At 39.0% G+C, this 19918-nt stretch overlaps 1 protein-coding gene across 2 annotated transcripts in view; it reads left to right on the top strand.

Annotated features, from left to right (window-relative positions):
• AMPH (amphiphysin) overlaps positions 1-19918 on the top strand; it is a 127283-nt gene that overhangs the window by 87497 nt on the left and 19868 nt on the right. The window contains exons 9-17 of one of the 2 annotated variants that reach the window (XM_066557725.1): positions 527-609; positions 4183-4321; positions 5803-5931; positions 11121-11228; positions 13890-13913; positions 15168-15191; positions 15479-15979; positions 17793-17825; positions 19223-19273. In XM_066557725.1, the coding sequence (XP_066413822.1) occupies positions 527-609; positions 4183-4321; positions 5803-5931; positions 11121-11228; positions 13890-13913; positions 15168-15191; positions 15479-15979; positions 17793-17825; positions 19223-19273 (1092 nt within the window). The remainder of the gene's footprint in view (positions 1-526; positions 610-4182; positions 4322-5802; positions 5932-11120; positions 11229-13889; positions 13914-15167; positions 15192-15478; positions 15980-17792; positions 17826-19222; positions 19274-19918) is intronic. The other variant, XM_066557718.1, reaches the window with a different exon arrangement.

Below are 19918 nucleotides of genomic sequence, written 5' to 3'. Positions count from 1 at the left end.
ATTGTCAGCAATGCAGTATTCTATCAGTGACTGTCAGGCAAATCAAGCTGTTTCATTGAGGATCTTGTGAATGTACCTGGCTAAACAGGAACATATTATCTATAGCAACCTTCAAATTGGAACCAAAATTTTTTTTGAAAACTCACTTTACTGAAGCTCTGTGAAAATTTGGATTAGATTTTTGAGGGGAAATCACAGATCTTCTTGGCTGCCCATGTTGCTTTAAACTTCAGATGACCTCCTTCATCAGAGCTCACATAGCAGCCAGCTATACTTATGAACTTGTTCTCTGAAAAACAGCTCATGTTTTTTAAGAACTGCTATTATCTTTGATTCTATGGATTTTGATGGGCTTCTGTTTAGGCTTTTGCTATGCATGGCACTCAGAATTTTTGGAAGGTTTTATACTGTAACATAAAGTTATCAAGTTAACATGTATCAAACCAGATTTATCATTTTAATCATGTCTTTTTAATCATGACTGTAGTTGTTCACATAAACTCAGGCAACTGTTTTGTTTTCACAGTTATGTCACAAACTATATGAAGTGATGACAAAGCTGGGGGATCAGCATGCAGACAAGGCCTTCACCATTCAAGGGGCACCAAGGTGAATTTATTGCCTTTCTAATGAATTGCATTGCTGTAGGCTTTGTGGGTTTCAGCATAGGCAGTAACCACCTACACCATGTGTAACACCTACACATGGTGACAGGCATTATTTGTTCAGGATGGTAGATGAACGTATCTGGGATGAAGTTCTTCTCAACAGGAGCAAATATGCAAAGCTTCCTTCTTCACTGACTATTTTTCTAGAAAGTCCTTTCAAAAACAAAAAAGAATGAAGGCTGTTTCAATTTAGCCAAGCTCACTGTAGACTGTTACATCAATTTGCACCAACTAGGTGTATAGCTCATTTATTCTTAGATGCACAGAATGTCAGAAAATCAGCTCTGTTGCTAACTCTCATAACTTGTTTAAAGCCTTGAAATACTGAGATATGTTTTTAGCTCCTATTATTAGGTGAGAATCCCAAACTTTGAACATCATCTTTTATCTCATCTACTTATGGGGGGAAAGTAAAGATCTGAGGGTACATCATAAAAGCAAAAAAACCTGAAATAAAGAGAATGTCACAAAATACAATCTTTTTAGACTTTCAAGAAAAATCTTGTTTTAAAGCACAAAACCAAAAGGAGTTTAAAATCAGATGTGCTTTCTAAAGGTCAGTGGATGCCAGTACAGTATTTCTGTACTGACAACAGATATGTACTTTCTGTACTTTCAACAAATGTAGCCTTTCTGCCATAATTTTATTTCTAATACTGATGTGCAGAAAAGGTTGAAATGTAAAACAGTGAGACTTATAAAGACACAGTGATATTTAGAGTTAATATATAAAGCCTGAATTTCCATTTAATCCCAGCTAGTCAGAAGCAATCCGAACAATGTTTTATAGCTTTTCACATCCCACTCTAAGGGAAACCATAGGGGATTTTTTAAATGGATTTCTTGGACAAAAACACAAACGAGGCAAATATTATATCTGAGAACTATTTAATGATAAAGAAGGATATGTGTCTCCCTACTGGAGAGGGATGGAAAGTTAAGCAGAGAAGTGAAAAGAAAGACAGAGAGAGAAAGGAGGCCAGCGTCAGAACGCTACCGTCAGAACGCTACCGTCAGAACCGCGGGCCCCACCGGCGGCATCCGCCGGCAGGTGGAGCCCGCGCTCCCTGCCGGGGGAGGCTGCCCAGCTCTCGCGAGAGCGCGGCTGCGAAGGCCGCAGCCAGGACGATGCGCGTCGAGGGGCGGCGGGAGGCGGGGAGCAGGCGCTGGGGCGGAGCGGCGGGCAGGCTGCTGCGGGAACCGGGGAAGCTTAGAAGAGTAGACGGAACAGATGAAGACAGGGCGAAGAGTCGGGGAAGAAGCAAGCAGCAGGGGCCGACCGAGGCAAACCTCTAGACGAGCCGCTCGGCTCAGAAACAGGCAGTGGGGGGTGGTTGGACCGCGGTTAAATGCTTTTATGTGCTCAGGCTCCTCCCACAGGCCGCTCCTTGTGGGACGACCCTTGGCTAGTCAGGGAATTTGCGCTGGACAGCAGGTGTTTCCCCCTGCAGAGGGAGGCTGTGGCAGCGCAGTGGTGGAAGATTTGGATGCCCTGATTGCCTGTCAGGCGAAGTCTCCATTCTTTAAAGGGGTTGCCTGCTTAGGGACTGTAATGTCAGTGGTCTCCGCCCCCTCATGTGTGCTAGGCACCATCTGCACGTCTTAGTGCTCAGCCATGTAGAAATTTTCCACCCAGTATCAGAAAATCGGTTTATAACACAAAAGCCAGATAATGTTGAGGTATAAATAAAAATTAAATTGGTTCCTATTCAAATTAGCTACTGCTAATTTGCCCGCAAGATGGAGGTAGATTAGCAACAATTAAGACTAACCAAGCAGCATAATGTCTGCCTCAAAAATATGGAAGATATTTCTCCATTTGTTTTAATCTCACTTTGGAAGAACAAAGAATGAAATCTGAAACTTCTGACATAATGCAAAATTCAGAACTACTATAAGCACATCACTAGAATTTGTATTTTAGATTACTTCAGTGATAATCCATGCTTGTATATTACATATTGCCTTCGGTGCTGTTAAGTTTGGCCCATTTAGGATGGACTCACAATCTGGACTATGTTCCCATAAAGGATTTGTAAAGCACTTTTATGCAATGTAGAAAATGTAGTGTTGGAAGATTTCAAGCACATTGTGTAACCAGCAGGTATTTTATCCACCTCTGTCTTTTAGACCATGTCCAACATGCACATGCTTGTTCCTACTGAATTATTCCTTCCATTGCTGGGAGCAAAAGAATTACGCAACAAAATTATTTTTGCCACAAATTACTAGATGTCATTTAATGTATTGTGAACTTACTTTAAAAAAGCTTTCTAAAAATCCATTTTTTCATTTACTTTGTTACTTCAGTCTTTTGCTGTCCTGTTTGCAGAGCCTTGTGTGAAAATCTGGATAGATTTTGACTTTCCTTATTAGTAATGATACTCTAAAAATTTCTGAAGTGGGTCTTCATGAGATAAAAAAGCTTTCCATTTTAGATGCATGAGAAGTTGATACTAGACAAGTACAATATCTAATCTTTCTTTTAAAGAACTGCATAAAAAGAAACATCTTATGAACTTGTGTGCTACTCAATACTCTGTCCTGAAGGCAAAGATTGCAACTTGGAACATAAATTTCTTAATGACTGCTTATTTTTTCTCTTTTAATATTTCCACAGAAAGAGGTGGTGAGTGTGAGCTGAGTTTGTCCTTCCAAAGAATGGTTTTTCTTGTGTTAGCATTAGGATCATGTTTATGCTGTGGTCTCAATCGGGTAGTGCTTCTGCTCTCCCTGAGTATGTGTACGAGTCGCTTCTACTGAGTACTGTGGTTGTTGAGTACTGTAATTCATAGCCTCCCTCATTGTAAGCTTTAAGCATATCTAGGTAGCTGAATATTTTCTCAGTGTTTGCACCAGGTCCTTTCATGAGAAGTGCAGATGCTTTCTATTACTTCATTAGATCTTTTCTTAGTATCAGCAGAGCTCTGTTGAAGTCACTAGACTGCTGCTTGTTTTTAATTGTTGCGATTTGTCCTTCTAAATAGTGATATCTTTATAATAATCTTGACTGTGTTCTGTTTTATTGAAACCTTTCTGAAGTTGCTGAGCTTTTAAAATTATTTGCAGTGTTATTATTGCAGTGTTATTAAAATTATGCCTTCCTGTGGGTTTTTTAATCTTTAGAGTGTTCTGTTCTGTGAAATGAAGACAGTAAATCCATTTCACATTTTGTAATAGTTATAAATTTATAAGTGAAGAGGTATTTCAAGTATAGAATCTGAAAAAATGCAAGTACTCTTGTTTTCTTCAAGTTAGAATGATCAGGTAAACAAATGTTCCAAAAATCACGATCATTCAAAATTAAAACTTCCTTTGACACTGAATTTTAATTGTCTTTAATTGCAATTTTAATTTTAGTCACTATATAATGGCTTGATTCATCTCCAGCGTGTACTCTCTTTTGTGGTCCCTGACATTACATCAGGGATGCCGTTCAACTGTTGAATCCGATTTTGAAGGTTGTAAGTCAGCAAAATATATATGTCCTTGCCATTCCTTTGCTTTTGTCTAGTGATTCAGGCCCACTCCGCTTTGCAAAAACACCGTCACCACCAGAGGAGGTCTCTCCCCTACCTAGCCCTACTGCTGGTCCCAATCATATGCTGGCACCAGCATCTCCGGCACCAGCCCGACCTAAGTCACCTACACAGGTAAGGAGACACCTAGCAGAGGGGCCTGACCTGTTGTGCAGTGAGAGATAGCTGAGATGATGTATGTGGTGGATTTTTCATCTAGGCTGTCACTGAGTAGTGGCAGGGAGGCTACTGGTTCTGTTGCAGTCTGTTCTGTTCATCAGTTGTTCATCCCTGTGTCAGAACATGAATAGAAAATGTTTTTTTATATTAGGGGAAGGAAGAAAATGTTAGGTGACTGGTGAATTGGTGGGACGTGCAGTGACGAAGCAAAACACTTTAAAAGTTGCATTGTCTCTAAGGACCTATATACCAGCAATGACAGTTTGAAAAGCGTATTTCTAAAACCTCCTTATGAATTTTTGTACATTATATATTTCTGCTCCTCATTCATCTTCAGATTTATGCGTACCTTGGGAAAAATTAGCCAGTGAGTACCGCTGATCTGGCCAATCTCTAAAACAATGAAAAATAAAGCTAGTTGAAATACTGCTCTGCTAATTACTGATAGTTAGTCTTATTGGTTGTTTTAAACACTGATTGGGAAGTTTGACACTGTTGTAATGAATGGAGTAACTTCTATTCTCACTAGTATTGATAAAATAAGAATTGGTTTCATTCGTCAATTCCATCTGTAGCATGAGTTGTATATGATACTTCAAAGACTTGTGTTGATGTTCTGGATGTTTTTGGAATTGTGATTGCTTCTGTGCTGATTGCTGTTTCTATGCTGCCTGCACATCAGAAGAAAATTAATTTTGTATCTAATGAGCATGCTTATTTTCTCTGGTCTCCCAAAGTGTGACAACTCACTGCCTGAGTATTCACCTGGTAGGACTCAGCCTCATTGGTGCCAATGGTGTTATATCCCTATACCACCTGAGGATTTTTTTTTTGTGGATTTATTTTCTTGGGGTTTTGATAGATTTAAAAATCATCCAATACTATTTTGTATTATTCCAAGCAATTAGTTTGTCATAGTTATGTGAATCTCTGGAGAGCAGGAGGAATGTAGTGAACTAGGCACCTTTGAAGTGCTATAGGTCCCAGAGATGATATGGTCCTAGCATTAAGTACACTGGTAACAGGTGGGTAGTGACAAAATCCCAAAGCTAAACGCAGATGAACTCAAGAAGCCAAAAAGCTGCAGAGTTCAGTATCACCCTTCCAGCTATGGGCCACATAGAAGAGCTAGTGTCTTGCGCTGGGTGCCTGTCACAGCAGAAGAAAAAACAACCAGGACTTGATTTTGTATCAAATCTGAAACCTTGAGTTTTAATGACTTTGAAACATAGGGTTGTTTTGCTCTTCCCATAATGTTTATTTCCAAGTACTTGGTGGTAAACAGCTAAACAGTTCCATTCCATACATGGCTTATTCCCATGGTTTATTTAGGGTGAAGCAGCCAAAGTAAAAACCTAAGACAATTTGTTTAGGTCTAGTTTAAAGATTTTCTTTTATACCTGAACTAGTCTGTGACATTTTTGCTGTCTGCCTAGCTGAGGAAAGGTCCGCCAGTCCCACCACTGCCTAAGCTCACACCCACAAAGGAGTTGCAACAGGAGAACATCATTAACTTATTTGACGACAACTTTGTCCCAGAAATCAATGTGACGACCCCATCACAGGTAAGCTTCAGTGAATTGTGTAGAGGTCCAGCCATGTAATCACCCTGTTCTCCAAGATAGTGCCCTGGGGGCTGATCTTCATGGGGGGGGGGGGGGGGAGGAGGAGGGCGAGGTACAAGGCAGAGGCACAATTAACACTTTCTGTTATCATGAAAGAGTTACACTTATGATGTTTTGCCTTTGAATAGGTCACCCATAATCACTCAAAAGGGCTAACACTGCTAACATATTGAAAAAAAGAGCAGTTTCTGAGAGGTCTGACTGAAAATACTGTGATACAGTCATGTTTGAGATTTAAATGCATCCAGGTTGCGTTACTGTCGTGGTCGGCAGAGGAATTGCCTCACACAATATGCGTGAACAGCAAATCCCAAAGTTTATTGAAAGCTCACACATATTTATATTGGTGTTAATGAAGCTTATACATATTGCAAAAGCTGAGCTCATTATTGGTTAAAGCACACTTAGATCAACCACACCTACTTCTATGCTCTAATGATTTTTTTGTTTCTATGTTTACATTCTTATAGCTACTCTACCTAGGCTATCTTCATTTTCTGGCAAGTGATTTTCTCCCCCATCTTCCTGTTTCGGCGAAGGTCACTATGACCTTTGTCAGTGATTGGACACTGGTTACTTAATCCCCAGCTTGTTTCCCCTATTCTTATCCAACGGTATCACATCGAAGTGGCCTTGTTACTAGCTGAGAGTTGATCTAAGATGCTTTTTTTAATGCTAAACATCTCAAGTGGAACTTCACAGAGATCCTTCATTACTTCTGTTTCCTTCATCAAAATCTCTTCTGTTTCCTTCATTTAAAAGTATTCTGTCTTTCTGTTGAGTGATTTTTAAAAAATGAAACTCGGCTGGTTTCTATAGGTATAAAAACCACCTAGATGATTCATTCACTTGGCTTTGCTCATAGAAACAGTAGCTGCACAGAGAAGGGTTCAAAATTCATTTTATCTTATAATGATATTTCTAAGTTGCATATAATAAACAGAAAAGCCAGAATTGTGCAAAATAAGTTCATAAAATTTGTAATCAGCTATTCAGTTTTTACATAGTTAAATTGATTAACATTTTTTTCCAATAATGGACCCTTTCTTTCATGGTAACTGTAACTCTGAAATCCGAGCCTGCATCTGATAGATTGGATAGTATGTAGATCTGAAGCTTGTGCAAAATGTAGGAATGTCTGTTTTCATTTGAATTATTGGTTTCTTCTAACTCATTTGACAACACAGGAGAACAAAGGCAGAGCAATGAAAAATGCATTTTGTACAATTTGAACATGTGATGCTTTGTTTTCTTGTGGTAGGGAGAAACAGGCATTGCTGTGTGTAGAGATCTATTTGGAAAGGACTTATTTTTCTTCAAGTTAAATTAAACAATTAAAGAATTAAAGGCTACTCCCAGAATGTAGCTGCTGGTAGGCACTCTTTCTGAAGGGAGATGTGAGGCATCACTGTACCCTGCCTTCATAGGAATTAATTGCTGTAGGAGCATGAGCCTTGAAATCACTGGTAAGAGTTGGTGTAACCTGTGCTAGATATGGCCCCTTGCATTAAATACTGTATCTAACTAACATGCATACATCAGGCCATCCAAGGAAGCAGAAATGAAACTGGTTTGCTTTTCCATTAAGAGATGACACCAGAACAAGGCTTTAAATTAGTGTAAGTCACATTTCCAGAATCCTTATAACCTTTCTGTGAGAGATTGGCATAGAAATGGAATGGCATAATTAAAGTGGGCGTGCTTTTGAGAACTGAAATCTTTTCCTCGTCTCTCAAGGAAAATGGATCTCCCTTTAGTGAGTGATTTATGTCCTTCCCTCTTCCACAGTCAATGACCAGGGAGTATCCTAAGCTATTCCCTGACCACCTTCTCATCAATCATTTGCACTTCTGCCTCCACAAAACCCACCCGCATCACTAAAGCATCTTTACTATATTTGAGATCTCTGAGTATGTACGGACATACTCAAATAATGTGATGTATAGATTTTGTATCCTTGTGTATGTGAACCAGTTAAGGAAAATATGTAGCATGAAATCCACAGGAAATGTGGGCTTATTCCTCTTATGTTTAGGGCTCCTCCCAAACTCTCTAAGCCCTTGTTGAGCAGTATGGAGAAAGCTATTTGGCCTGCAGAGCCTACCAATGGTACTTCCCAAGTGACCACCACTGCTCCTGCAGACACTGCTCCTGCAGAGGCACAAAACCAAGAGACAGATGAGAAGAGCTTTGCTGCTTTAGTACAGTGTTTGGGAGAGGATTACAAACAGGCCAAACTTTTGTTTCTTGAAACACAAATATCCTATAATTGTTGCTGTTCCCCCTTCTTTACTAGGCAGTACTGATGCATTCACTGCATTAGTGCAAGATGGCTAAAGGCAGCTCTCCTTGATGCTGTTGAATATTTGTGCACTGATTCAACAGTTATTCAGGTTATTCATTGTCAAAAATGGACTTAATTACTGCCAAGTAAAAGAAGGAGGTGAGAAGATGAAATATTTGGTCGACCAGATGAAAGGATCATTCAGAAATGTGTGTTCCTTGCTTTATTTCTCCTTTTCTTCACATCACATTTCTCCCTACTGTCCAGTTACTAACTTGGACATCGTAGGCCTTTATATGCCCCCTACAGATAGATAATGTGTCTGAGTGTGCCTGACAGCTCTAAAGTGAATGGTCCATAACTGCTAAAGCTATTTTAAGGCTTGTACAGACTGTGTACAGAGAGAGGTAACAGTTCTTGTAGTCCTTGAAGGTTTCTTGTGCCTTCTTCACTCCTTGTATATACATCTGAGAGGTACAGCCTTGCTTCTGCCACAGCTGCCTCTTTCAAATGTTTAATTTTTTCATGCTTCATCATGCTGTTGTGGAATAAATACAGTATATTTGGCAGACCTTCCTGTCATAGCTTTGTCCCTTATTGAGGAATTTCCTGATGTTCCTGTTTCTCCTGCATCTCCAGGTAATGTGGTATCTTAGGTACTCTGTATGTTTATTTGGGGCTTTGTCATTAAATTTGAGTGTTCATTTCATTTTGGTCTGAGGGGCATGGGTAATTTGGCAATCAGTGATCAATACCCTGTGACTTCCAATACCTTATCTGGTCTATGGCCTAAGGAAGACTCTTGTTAATTTGATTCAGTCCTCAAAGGTAGCAACTTCATTCTCAAATCTCAGTGAAAGGAGACATCTTTTATGTCTCCACCCGATTCTGATTATATGCCAGCAGATGCTGTTGTTTCATCAAGTTGTATGACCATATGAGTATTAGTGCCTCAAGAGCACATGTGATGAAATCTAAATACACTCGATGGAAGGCATGAGAGAATAAACGTTATGTTGGTTACTGGTCGGAGTGGTGGATTTGACTTTTTAAAGTGTGAGACTATAATGCTAGCTTCAGTGTATCAGACCAGTTATCCTTCATCACCAGTGATGCCAGAAGGCTAAAGGAAGAAGATAAATCAGGGCAAGCAATGTTGGTACTCCCGACACCCTCTTCTATTAATCTCTTAGCCTCCATTCTTTTGCTGCTCTGGGGTTTCCTCAACATGATTTCTACCAATTTAGTAAGCCTCAGCAGACTACTTTGCCAGAAATTTATTCACTCTTTCAGCATTTTTCACATTCATGTTACCTGAAGCCAAGAAGGTCCCCAGCTGGACCCTGTGCCACATGGAGCAGCACCACTTCTTTATTTTACATTTTCCCCCATCAACTTTGCTGCCAACTGCTTTCCTGCCTCCTTCAAGAATCAGGGAGTAGCCAAACCTCTGTGCCTCTCACACTGGTATAGACATCACCCCTAGCACCTCTTACAAACTGAAGAGTTCTAGGTTACTCTGTCATTCCTAACGTGGGAGCTGAGTAGCTCTTTTGACCATGTTTGCAGGTGACACAGAGAGTTAAGGTGTTTTGTGGGATAATGGAAGCCATTAATTACCTAATTTTGAACATCTGTTTACCAATAGTAACAGTAATTTGTAACGTTTATACTCTTAAATGTTTTAATAACAAAATCTTTGCTCATTAATTTTACTATCATTGTGATCATCACTATTATTATTATCTCCTAGTTTTGCTGGGTTTATATGTGCCATATTGCAGTAGACTTGCCCAGTCGTACAAGCTCTCTCACTGTTTAACTGAACAACTAGCAGTAGGCAGTACTAGCCTTGTTAGCAAGGCCAAGATGCTTGCCTAGAATATTTGCAATTAATGATAATTAAATCTCAGCTATAGTTTCACACTAATAGTGAAACACTCTAATAGTTTTTTCAGGTTAATTTATCGCAGATAAGACCTGTAGCCCATTGAACATATATGTGTATATATTTTTATAGTGATCTCAGAGGCCTTGGCTAATTTATTAATTGCAAACCAAAAAGACTCTACCATGGTAATCCGGTTTAATAAGAGTATATCATAGAATCATAAAATGGTTTTGGTTGAAAGGGACCTTAAAGATCCTCTAGTTCCATCCCCTCTGCCATGGACAGGGATAGCTCTCACAAGACCAGGTTGCTCAAAGCCCCATCCAACTTGGCTTTGAACACTTTTAGGGATGGAATATCCATGACTACTCTGGGCAACCTTACTTGGCAACCTTCCAGTGGGCAACCTTGTTGGGCAGCCTTGCAGTGCCTTACTATCAGATGTTTCCTAAAGTTTAGAGCCAAAGACAATATTAATTGTAAATTGCTATACATGTTCAGAATTAAAACTTCATTCAAATGCCTTTAGATCCTTCTGTATTCACTTTTTACTAATGTTTGTGTTTGGGGAGAGACTAACTTATTAGAATGTATGGACATTGGGTGTCATTTATGTATTTTTTAACTTTGATGTATGTCTCAAAGCCCTTTAAAAGGGCCTTCACCAACAAGTGATGCACACTCAACGTTTCTTTGAAAGGGCAGTGACTGTTTAGCCTGAAAAGGCAAAGCTCTACTACAGAGAAAACAAAGACATCATAAGAGTGAATCTCATAAAAGTAAGACTTGTACTAAAGCTCACGAAAATCTTCAGAGCTTCCTCCCCTTTGTGTGCACCACAGCTAGTAAATCTGTGGAGTGTTTTGGTTTTTTTCTTAATCATTTTAATATTTTACTGCCCAGAGCAGCTTTTAAAAGATAAGTTTTTCAAGAATTATATTTCTCTTCTAAAAGAATGAAGTACCTGAAGCTAAGAAAGAGGAATCGTTACTGGATTTGGACTTCGACCCTTTCAAGCCAGAAGCAGTATCAACAGGAGTTGGTCATTCACCCATGTCTCAGGTATCTCTTTGCCTTGATATAATCAAAGCATATGAATGCAATATACTGTGTTTGGTAGAAAAGCTTTGCCTCATGAATTAATAGGAAGTATCTGAAAAATTTTATCTTCCTGAGAAGCACAAGTCAGCCTTCTGTCTTCCCCATCAGTAACCATGTACTTGATGATGTACTGGAAGGAGAGGAAATTGTTAGGTGGTAAAATGAGATGTCTGCTGATGAGAATGGTTGCTGGTACCTTGGCCTTGACTTTAGCATGCTATTACTTTCCATTATTAGAATAACTCTTAGTGTAAACATTATTATTCTCCAGTGCTTGTTTTTCTGACAACTTTTCTGACCTGCCTTTGATTCTTCATGTCTGGAAAGATGCCTTAGAGGACCTAGGTCTCTAGGAGTCAGCATGCAGTTGCTTTACTGTGATGGAGTTTCTGTATCAAGCAGTGGTATGATCTGAGTGCTTTTGCTATTAATCTACTTTAGACCTAATCTCAAGGAAAATTAGAGTATGGAATAGGGTGTTTTCTTGTAGAATGTTGTGTTATTGAAAGTCTACATTCAATAGTAATGTTTCTAATGGTAGTTTTTTGCAGCACTATGAAAAAAAAAGATTAAAAATAAAAAGAAAATGCTAATATATCAAGTTGCTGATATTCATTGGCTTATCCTGCAGGACATGCTATTTTAAAAACTAGAATTCACCCTCACTACCCAGTAGGCAGGTAGCAAAGTAGGGAAGATCTCGTGGCCAGCATGTCTGTATCCCTGTTTTGTACATAAAGAAATGATGTTAATACACTATTAGCAAGACCTATCACTAATCTGGCTCATTCTGTGAGACACGAGAAGACTTACCAGCAGTTCAGAAGTGCAGCACTGGAAAGGAGTGAGAAGACAAGAAGCTTTAAGGCTGAGATAGTCCTGATTCTCTGCTGATCTCTACCTCAGTTAATTTCTTATTCAGTGTGAAGCCGTAGTTATGTAATGAGATCTGTAGTGATCTCTGACAAGGTATGTGCTGTCAGAAAAAGAATGTACTGTCAACACTCTGAACATTAGCTGAATTTTCTTATTGAGATTTGCTACAAGATGTTTTCCATTCTAGCAAAAGCTTTGTGCATTTTACTTGTTATGCTTTTTCTCCCTTTAAACAGAGAAAAGGAAGGGGAAGGCAAATGACATTCCATAGCATTCAGCAGTGACAGAAAAGACTAAGTGGCACTTTGCTAACTACTCTTTCAGCTTGTTTTATAACAATGCTGATTAGAGCAGTGGGATCATTAAACAAAAGATACTTAAGTTTTATGACAGAACATGTTTGTTCTGACACCATATTGTACAGATTGTAGAAAAGTTTATTACTTTGGTGAAAAACAGTTATTTTATATTCAACTATGCCACAAAATACAGAATATAATTTTGTGTAGAAAATTTGTATTAAAAAAGTTACATAGTAACTTTTCATCTAGGGTCATAGGAAGAATCCACTGAGCACCTTTACTCACTCTGTCACCTTTCTGCAGAACAAAGGCATATGAGAAAGAATGGCCCACATCTACAAGAGCTGTGGATGAGTCAGAACACCGTGATTTTAGAAGGGAAGACAGCCCTGCATTCTGGGTCTTGTTTTCCCTGGAACTGACAGGGTCATTACTATGGCAGTATAGAGAGAATGAAACCTGTGGCTGCAGAGCCCTGTGCTTGCAGGGAGATTAAGAAGAGAGCCTTATATGGTATTTCCATATGTGTATAGTTTTTGCTTCAGTCATGGATATTTTCCATTCAGCAAACAGCTGAGGTATGAATGTGAAGACAGGAATAGTCATCTGTGCATGATGCCTTGGAAGGCCTGGCATGACTTGTCTGTTGTTAATTTAATTAATTACCTCCCTCCACTGCTCTGCCAGGGTGATCCAACCATCGTAGGTGAGCCCTGGTCTGTCCTTCCTTCAGCTGCTTTTCTCTTTCTATGGCTGCATTAGAAGGGACCTTTCTAAACCTGTCTGGTTCTCTTCTCTTTTGATACGAACCGGCAGAGTTCCGTCTCATGTGGTGGGCCATAAATATTTGGCACGAAGTCTGCTGCTTTTTTTCATTTGTCTGTTTAGCTCTTCTGTTGAGAGGTCACTAACATTGATTAACAGACTGATCAAGAAAAATAAAATATTGGTCAACTTTCTTATTTCCTTTCACAAATAGTATGCCATTTTCCTTTCTAGTGTCAGTGTTGTGAGGAAGGCCACTTTCAGTAGATAGCTGTGTCATTTTTAACTGGCTAGAAAACTCCAACTTTGTTAGCTCTTTAAGGCTGACACCTTGCAGAGGCTCATATACCTATTGAAAGTTACTCAGTCCCCAGCTCCAAACCTGGTCATTACTCATGGACACAACAATGTGAGTTTGCTGGAAAGCAGCAACTACTTTGAAATGGAAAATACCACAATGCATTGCATACTTCCCATCCTTTATAACCAAAAGCATTATGCAGATACATACAGAGACACACACACAGGACATGTGCTAATATATAAAATATGTATGTACTATAAGCATGCTTATAAATAAGTTCTCCTCATTTAATGGGCATTGTTACGTAGCATGTTGGACATAGAGTACAGGAATGGTATTTTTCTGACAAGCTCTTTTTTTCACTACTTTTTCTAGACATTGCCATGGGATCTATGGACGGTAAGCCTGATATACATAATAGTATTTCTGTGCCTCTAATTGTAAGTTAAACTCAGATTTACAATTCTTTTACCAAAATCCAAGATAAAGAATTCACAGACCATGAAAAAGCTCTTTCAAGTATATGAAGCCACTCAGTATCTTTTAAAACTAAATACAACAAAAAATAATCTGTTTCTTAGCCTGCAAAACCTAAAGGATGTCAGAAATCTAGGCTAAAAGATTCACAATCACTACAGCTAAGTGTGTTGCTTTTATTATGCCCAAAGTACAGCTATTAGAAGGTAATAATGGATATAAGTCACTTGTTTTAAATACCTGACAGTGTCCATTAACCCAGTGGATAACCATTTTCTCAAAACCAGGAGTAAAGACAGAATTTAGCTTGTCTTTGTGGGCAATACAGTGAACTGGAGTTACTCCCAAGAGAAAACGCTGCTATAGGAAACTGAATGAATCCTTCCCTCTTCCTCCTGGTGCCAAATCACATTAAATGATCTGCAGAGAGAAAACAACCCATTTTTGTGAGCTTTCTTTTGACTGTATGTAATGGAGTTACCTGGGTTGACTTGACATGGAGCCTGATAAGTTCATGTTTGACCTTTTGTAGCTTCAGCCAGTACAGAAATCTGTGAATGTATTCAGATACACAGCACTGTTTTTTTCACATTCCACATATGATGTGCATTAATTGCGTATGTCCTTATATTGAGTGAGGTTAAATAAAGCTTGATAAAAACAGTCATGTATGTAGGCTAGCCAAAATTTCAAGGCTGCAAATATCTGGACCACATGAAATAAACCAGAAATGTTGAGAATGTATTGCTCTAAACTTAGATTAGATAGCTTTATTAATGTCTTCTTTTGCACAGTTTTATTTATAGCTTTTTAATGTTATGTATTCATTCTGTATTATCATTTTTTTCATCTTTGCTCTATTTTTAAAGAAGTCCAGTGTGCTTCATAGCTAAACATTTGAAATAAAAATGTTGGTGACTCACAGGGGAAAGCAAGAGGTGATCAATATTCAACATACATGAAGAGCTTTTTTTATAATGTAATTCAGAGTTTTGAAATTCACAGGCCTGGAATTAGTCTTGGGTGGAGTGGTGGGAAAGGACCCACTGCTTCTTCCCCACTCTGATAGGTAACCGCAGCTGGTTAGAGAGCTGCTAATTAATGAACTGCTGCTGTATCAAAGTAAATCATGTTCTTCTTTTCTGTGTTTTATGTGTATGACTTCGTTCTCTACAGACAAGCAGCGAATTGGTGCAGCCGGTAAGCAAACCTCCCTCCAAAATCACAACCACTCTAGAGACTTCTTTAATCACTGTGGTGTAATACATAGTTTTCTGGTTTTGTGTATCAGTGCTGCTCTTTTGCATTACAATTTATTGCCTTCAGATGTTGCAAATCACATAGCTTTTCCTAAAATTGCCTAATCTAGTCACTTCATTCTTTAGATTTAAATTGCTCTTGTAAAATATAAATGTTGTGTTTTCTCATCAAGTTCGCCTTTATCTTTTTCATCTTGTGTTTTTTCTTTGCTTTCTGTCTGCTTAAAGCCTGATTCTTCAAAAAGTCTTTCCCTGTGTAACCTGATCATGGAGGAAACCCCAAACAGTGGGTCATCAGAAGATACTAACCGATCTCAAACTGATCTAGGTTCACTCAACTGGGGCCTAGATATTAGCACACCCAGTATCAGCCAGGAAATTACTGCAGGCAGTTCTTTGCTTTTCCCCAGGGCAGAGCAAACCTCAAGCGAATCCACGGGTACTCTGCCTGCTAATGTTTGGCCTGCAGTAGGTGAGCAGGAGGATGCTGCACCAGGGCCAGCTTCTGTAAGCGAAAACCAGAGGACTTCACTGGAGGACCAGTTGGATGCCAAAAGTGTCATGTGGAAAGATGTGGTGACCAATCAGCCTTTAGAGAATGTAACCAGTTTTGAGGCACCCATCCTGGGAACTGATAGCTTGTTGGATGAACCACTCCCATGTGATGTGCAAAAGGCAGAGGAAGAGCGTGAGGAAGACGAGTGGGCAGGTGTCAAGCCAAGTGAAAAGGTAGAGACTGGAGCTAACTACAAGGAGGTAGAACATACAGAGGAACTGGAAGAGCAAGGTTATGAAACCAAAGGAAGCAGTGAGGCAGAATTCCATAACGGTTTAGCAAAATCAGATCTTGAAATTTTAGTCAGCACAGAGGTAGAAGGTTTACATGAGTTTGAAGATAATTATGGGGATACTGAGAGAGCTAGTGGTGCTAACCTAGAAAACTCTACAGAAGAAGAATTCAAACAGGTCAATGTCATTGAGGAGATGGGTAGAGAAATACCACTGTTGAGCACAGGGCTGGAAAGTGGGGACAAAATAGGGGTGTACAACTGTAAGACTATAGAAAGCACTGGCTCTGAACCTGAGAACCTTGGTATCTGGGATGAGGACCATGAAAATACATTTGAGGAGGCCTTAGATCAAACTGACAGTGGTACTGGACAGAGTACATCCATGGAGTGTATAAACATGAGGGCACATGTTGACCTAGACCACACAGGCAAGTACCCTCCAGATACTGGAAGTGATCTATGTGATGCTGAATTATTCAATGCAGAAGAGTCTGGTAAAGGAACTGAAGATAATAGCATCAGCCACCTCCCAAATTGTAGTACTGGTACTAAAGGTCAAGCTGCTGCTGAAGAACAGTGGGCATTGCTGCCCAAGGCAGCTGATGCTGCCAGCACAAGCTGTGATAATCCTTGCCTAGATAATGCAGATGACCGAGTGACAGGTAGGACAACAACAGCAGTCACTGAAGTGATTAGCAGTGGTGTCCCTGAAGCCTTGGAAACAGAGCCCTGGCTGGCAAACTGGGATCCAACAGTTACTAATGATTCCTGGGGTTTTTCTAGTCTGTCAGATAGCCAAGCCAATGGACTGGATAATTGGCCCTTTTTCCCCAAGCAGCAAAACTCAGAGGAAGGTAATATGGAAAATGTTTGGTTAGACATTAGTAATAAATGGTCTACAGAAGACCTAGGAGCTGCTGATAACAGCTGGGGGGAAGTAGGTGCGAGCACAGGCCACATAATTCAGGAGGCACTAGTAAAACAAGGTTTGCCCGGGGAGCAGGCAGGCATTAGCAATCCTGGACCGAGCAAGGAGATAGCTAGACCCTTGTCTCTGTTTCAAATGGGAAATTCCAGAAATGCTAGCACCGAGAGTTCAACTAGTCCTAAAGACAATGAGACCAACAACTCAGATTTATCTGAAGATGAAATTGCTAACCGGAGATATGGATTGTTGTACCAGGAAATTGAGGCTGATAAAGAAGAGGTACCTACCCCAGTGTGTAGTGTAGTCTAGACAAAGAGTTCCTTAGGCCATGCATAAGCTTGTTGTTTTAAAACATTCCATTTGTGTGTTTCCTACTGCCCTTCCTAAGTCCATGCTATTCTTTTTTTGAAAAATTGCCATGCAACTCTTCATGGTGTGGTGCCCTTCAGCCCTTCAAGCAGGCTGAAAACAATGCATTTCAAAATGGTGAATGAAGCATTGAACTGTGAAGACACATTGTGTCTGGCAGCTTTTGTGTTTTATCTGTAGATGTTTAAATGCACCTGGTCTTTTTTTTTTTTTTTAATATTTAAGGTACTCTGCTTTTTCTTTTTGTCATTTTCTTTAAGCCTCTGATGTCTGTTATCAAATACCACTGTTGTAAAAATTTCTTACTGGCTTACCCTTCTTTTTTTTTTCTCTTTTTTTGTTCCTTTTTTTTAATGTCTGGCCTACATTTTTATTTTGCAAATAAAAATGTTTTAGCTCATGTTCAGATTTAGTAAACAAATTATAATTTGTTGTGATGTTCACTTCTACTTAGGCATCCACCATAGCATTTAATGGATTTGCGCAGGTAAGAAATAAACAAGTTTTGAGATAATTTTTTTTTCTGTGCTATTAGAAAGGCACTAGAACTGGCTATACAAATTCAGGAAATCTGTTCTACAGACAAGCTGCATTGAAACATCATTTAGTCTCAAATCCAGACCTTGTCTGTTGTCAGAAATTCTTCGATGTTGCTAGAAAGATTATAATACCCTTAGGACTCTTGGCCTGACTGAGTCTAAAGCAAAAAATCTGATTACCTTAGTGGGACAGCTATTTTCTCCTAAAATGGCTAGTCTAGCTGTTTCATTGTGCTCTTTTGTGGATTATTTTTCTCACAATCCCAAAATCCTGTAAAGCACATTTTCAGTTTCACCTATTTTTAGTAACTCTGTATGTAAATATGTAGTGGGTTTTATTTTTTTCTTCATTTTCACTTAAGATACATTTTACTCTCAAAGTTTAACCTAAGTTACTTATCTGCTGTGGTGCTGATGGTGAGTCTGTGGTACGCATTACAGAGATACAGCACATGAACACACTGTGTTTATGCTTTCAGATTCCCGGGCTGTATTAAGATCCCAAATTTCAGGTGGATTACCGAGGGCCTCATTATTTTCCAGCATTCTCTTAGAGACTGACTCAACCACAGCACACTCTGTACACCGAATTTTAGAAGTACCCAAAAAGGCTCAGCTTACACGAGGATGGAAATGAGTCTCGCTATGATTTACCATTCTGTTCCAGGGTATTTAGTGTAGTAAAGGATCCAGATGGAAGGGGCAAAGCACAAGGATCTGATAATTAAGACAAAATGTTTATCTGGAGAAAATATGTATTTTCTCTGTCCTCTGTGGTAGGAAAATAATTTGGCCCACCAGTATTTTGCAAATTAATTGGTTTTGAGTGAGCGAGATGTTGGGAAACACCTCCATTTTTCTGCTTAGTACAGGTAAAATTTTGTATTTGTAATTGCCATAGTTATTATTCAAATAAAAGCCCATGATCAAGAGGGAAGTACCTTACAGCTGGTGTACTCTGCAGGCACAGCCATGTGTAATCTAGGATTCAGAGTTCTACAATTTAGAAGTGCATTGCACCTTAAATTAAGTCCTTGTGAATCACATGTATTTATGAAGGGTGTGAATCACATGTATTCACTACCTTTAGTGAGGTGAAAAACGTTGGTTTAGAAACATTGAATATAAAACTGAAAAAATAATAGTTTTAGTATTAATAGTACTCAGATAATCTAAATAAATTATAAATATCATATTAGTTCCATTTATTTGCCATCTTATTCTATGTAAATGTACTTAGTGATTTTATCGGAATAAACCATTAAAAAATCAGGTCTTTGATGGACACCTGCAAATATACTGTCTCAAATATTTTTACATGATTGTTTTTCATTTCTATGTCTAGGATATCTCTGCATTTACAGTGCAATCAAATGAAAATGTGGAAGAGCCTTTGGTAAGTTGTGGCTTTTAGTTCATTTTAAAATGTCTTGTCAAAAAGGGTAAAATTTTTCCTTTTTGCAAAGATATTTTCACTTTTTTTTTTGTTTTCTATCCTTTAAATCACACCACCTTATGCAAGTCTTCCATTTGGAAGAGCTGGTGATACCATTGTAGTTGTAAATCCATATTCACTGAAACAATCTTTCACAAGGATAGCACAGAGCAAAAGAAAAGAAAACCAGAACATTGTAAGGTATGTTTATTTTATAAAGGTGTAGTCAAGCAGTTTGGTTGTTTATTGCATTTAAGAAAATACTTGAATGAGTACTATGGTCCAGTGTACAGCAAGGACCTGATAGTACGTGATGGCTGTTACAGATCTCCAAAATTGCTGTAATTTTATCGACTCACCTCCATATCAATAGTGGGCACAGCCTACTTCTAAGGAGGGCACAATCTTCTCAGAATTGATCAGTTTCTTAGCAGTTTCTTAGCTCCTCTTACAGTCTTTGCTTAGCATGGGGCAAGGATGAGAATAACAACATTGCTGCAGTTTACTTAATAGCAGCAGGGTGATATTTAATGTTATTTAATGTGGTGTTTGTGCTCATGATGGTTACTGAATATCGTGAGAATATTTTTACTCATAGCTGCAATG

The sequence above is a fragment of the Molothrus aeneus genome, chromosome 1 (genome assembly GCF_037042795.1).
Source record: "Molothrus aeneus isolate 106 chromosome 1, BPBGC_Maene_1.0, whole genome shotgun sequence".
NCBI lineage: Eukaryota > Metazoa > Chordata > Aves > Passeriformes > Icteridae > Molothrus > Molothrus aeneus.
Note: the sequence above shows the minus strand (reverse complement) of the source record. Positions and strands in the feature narration are given on the sequence as shown.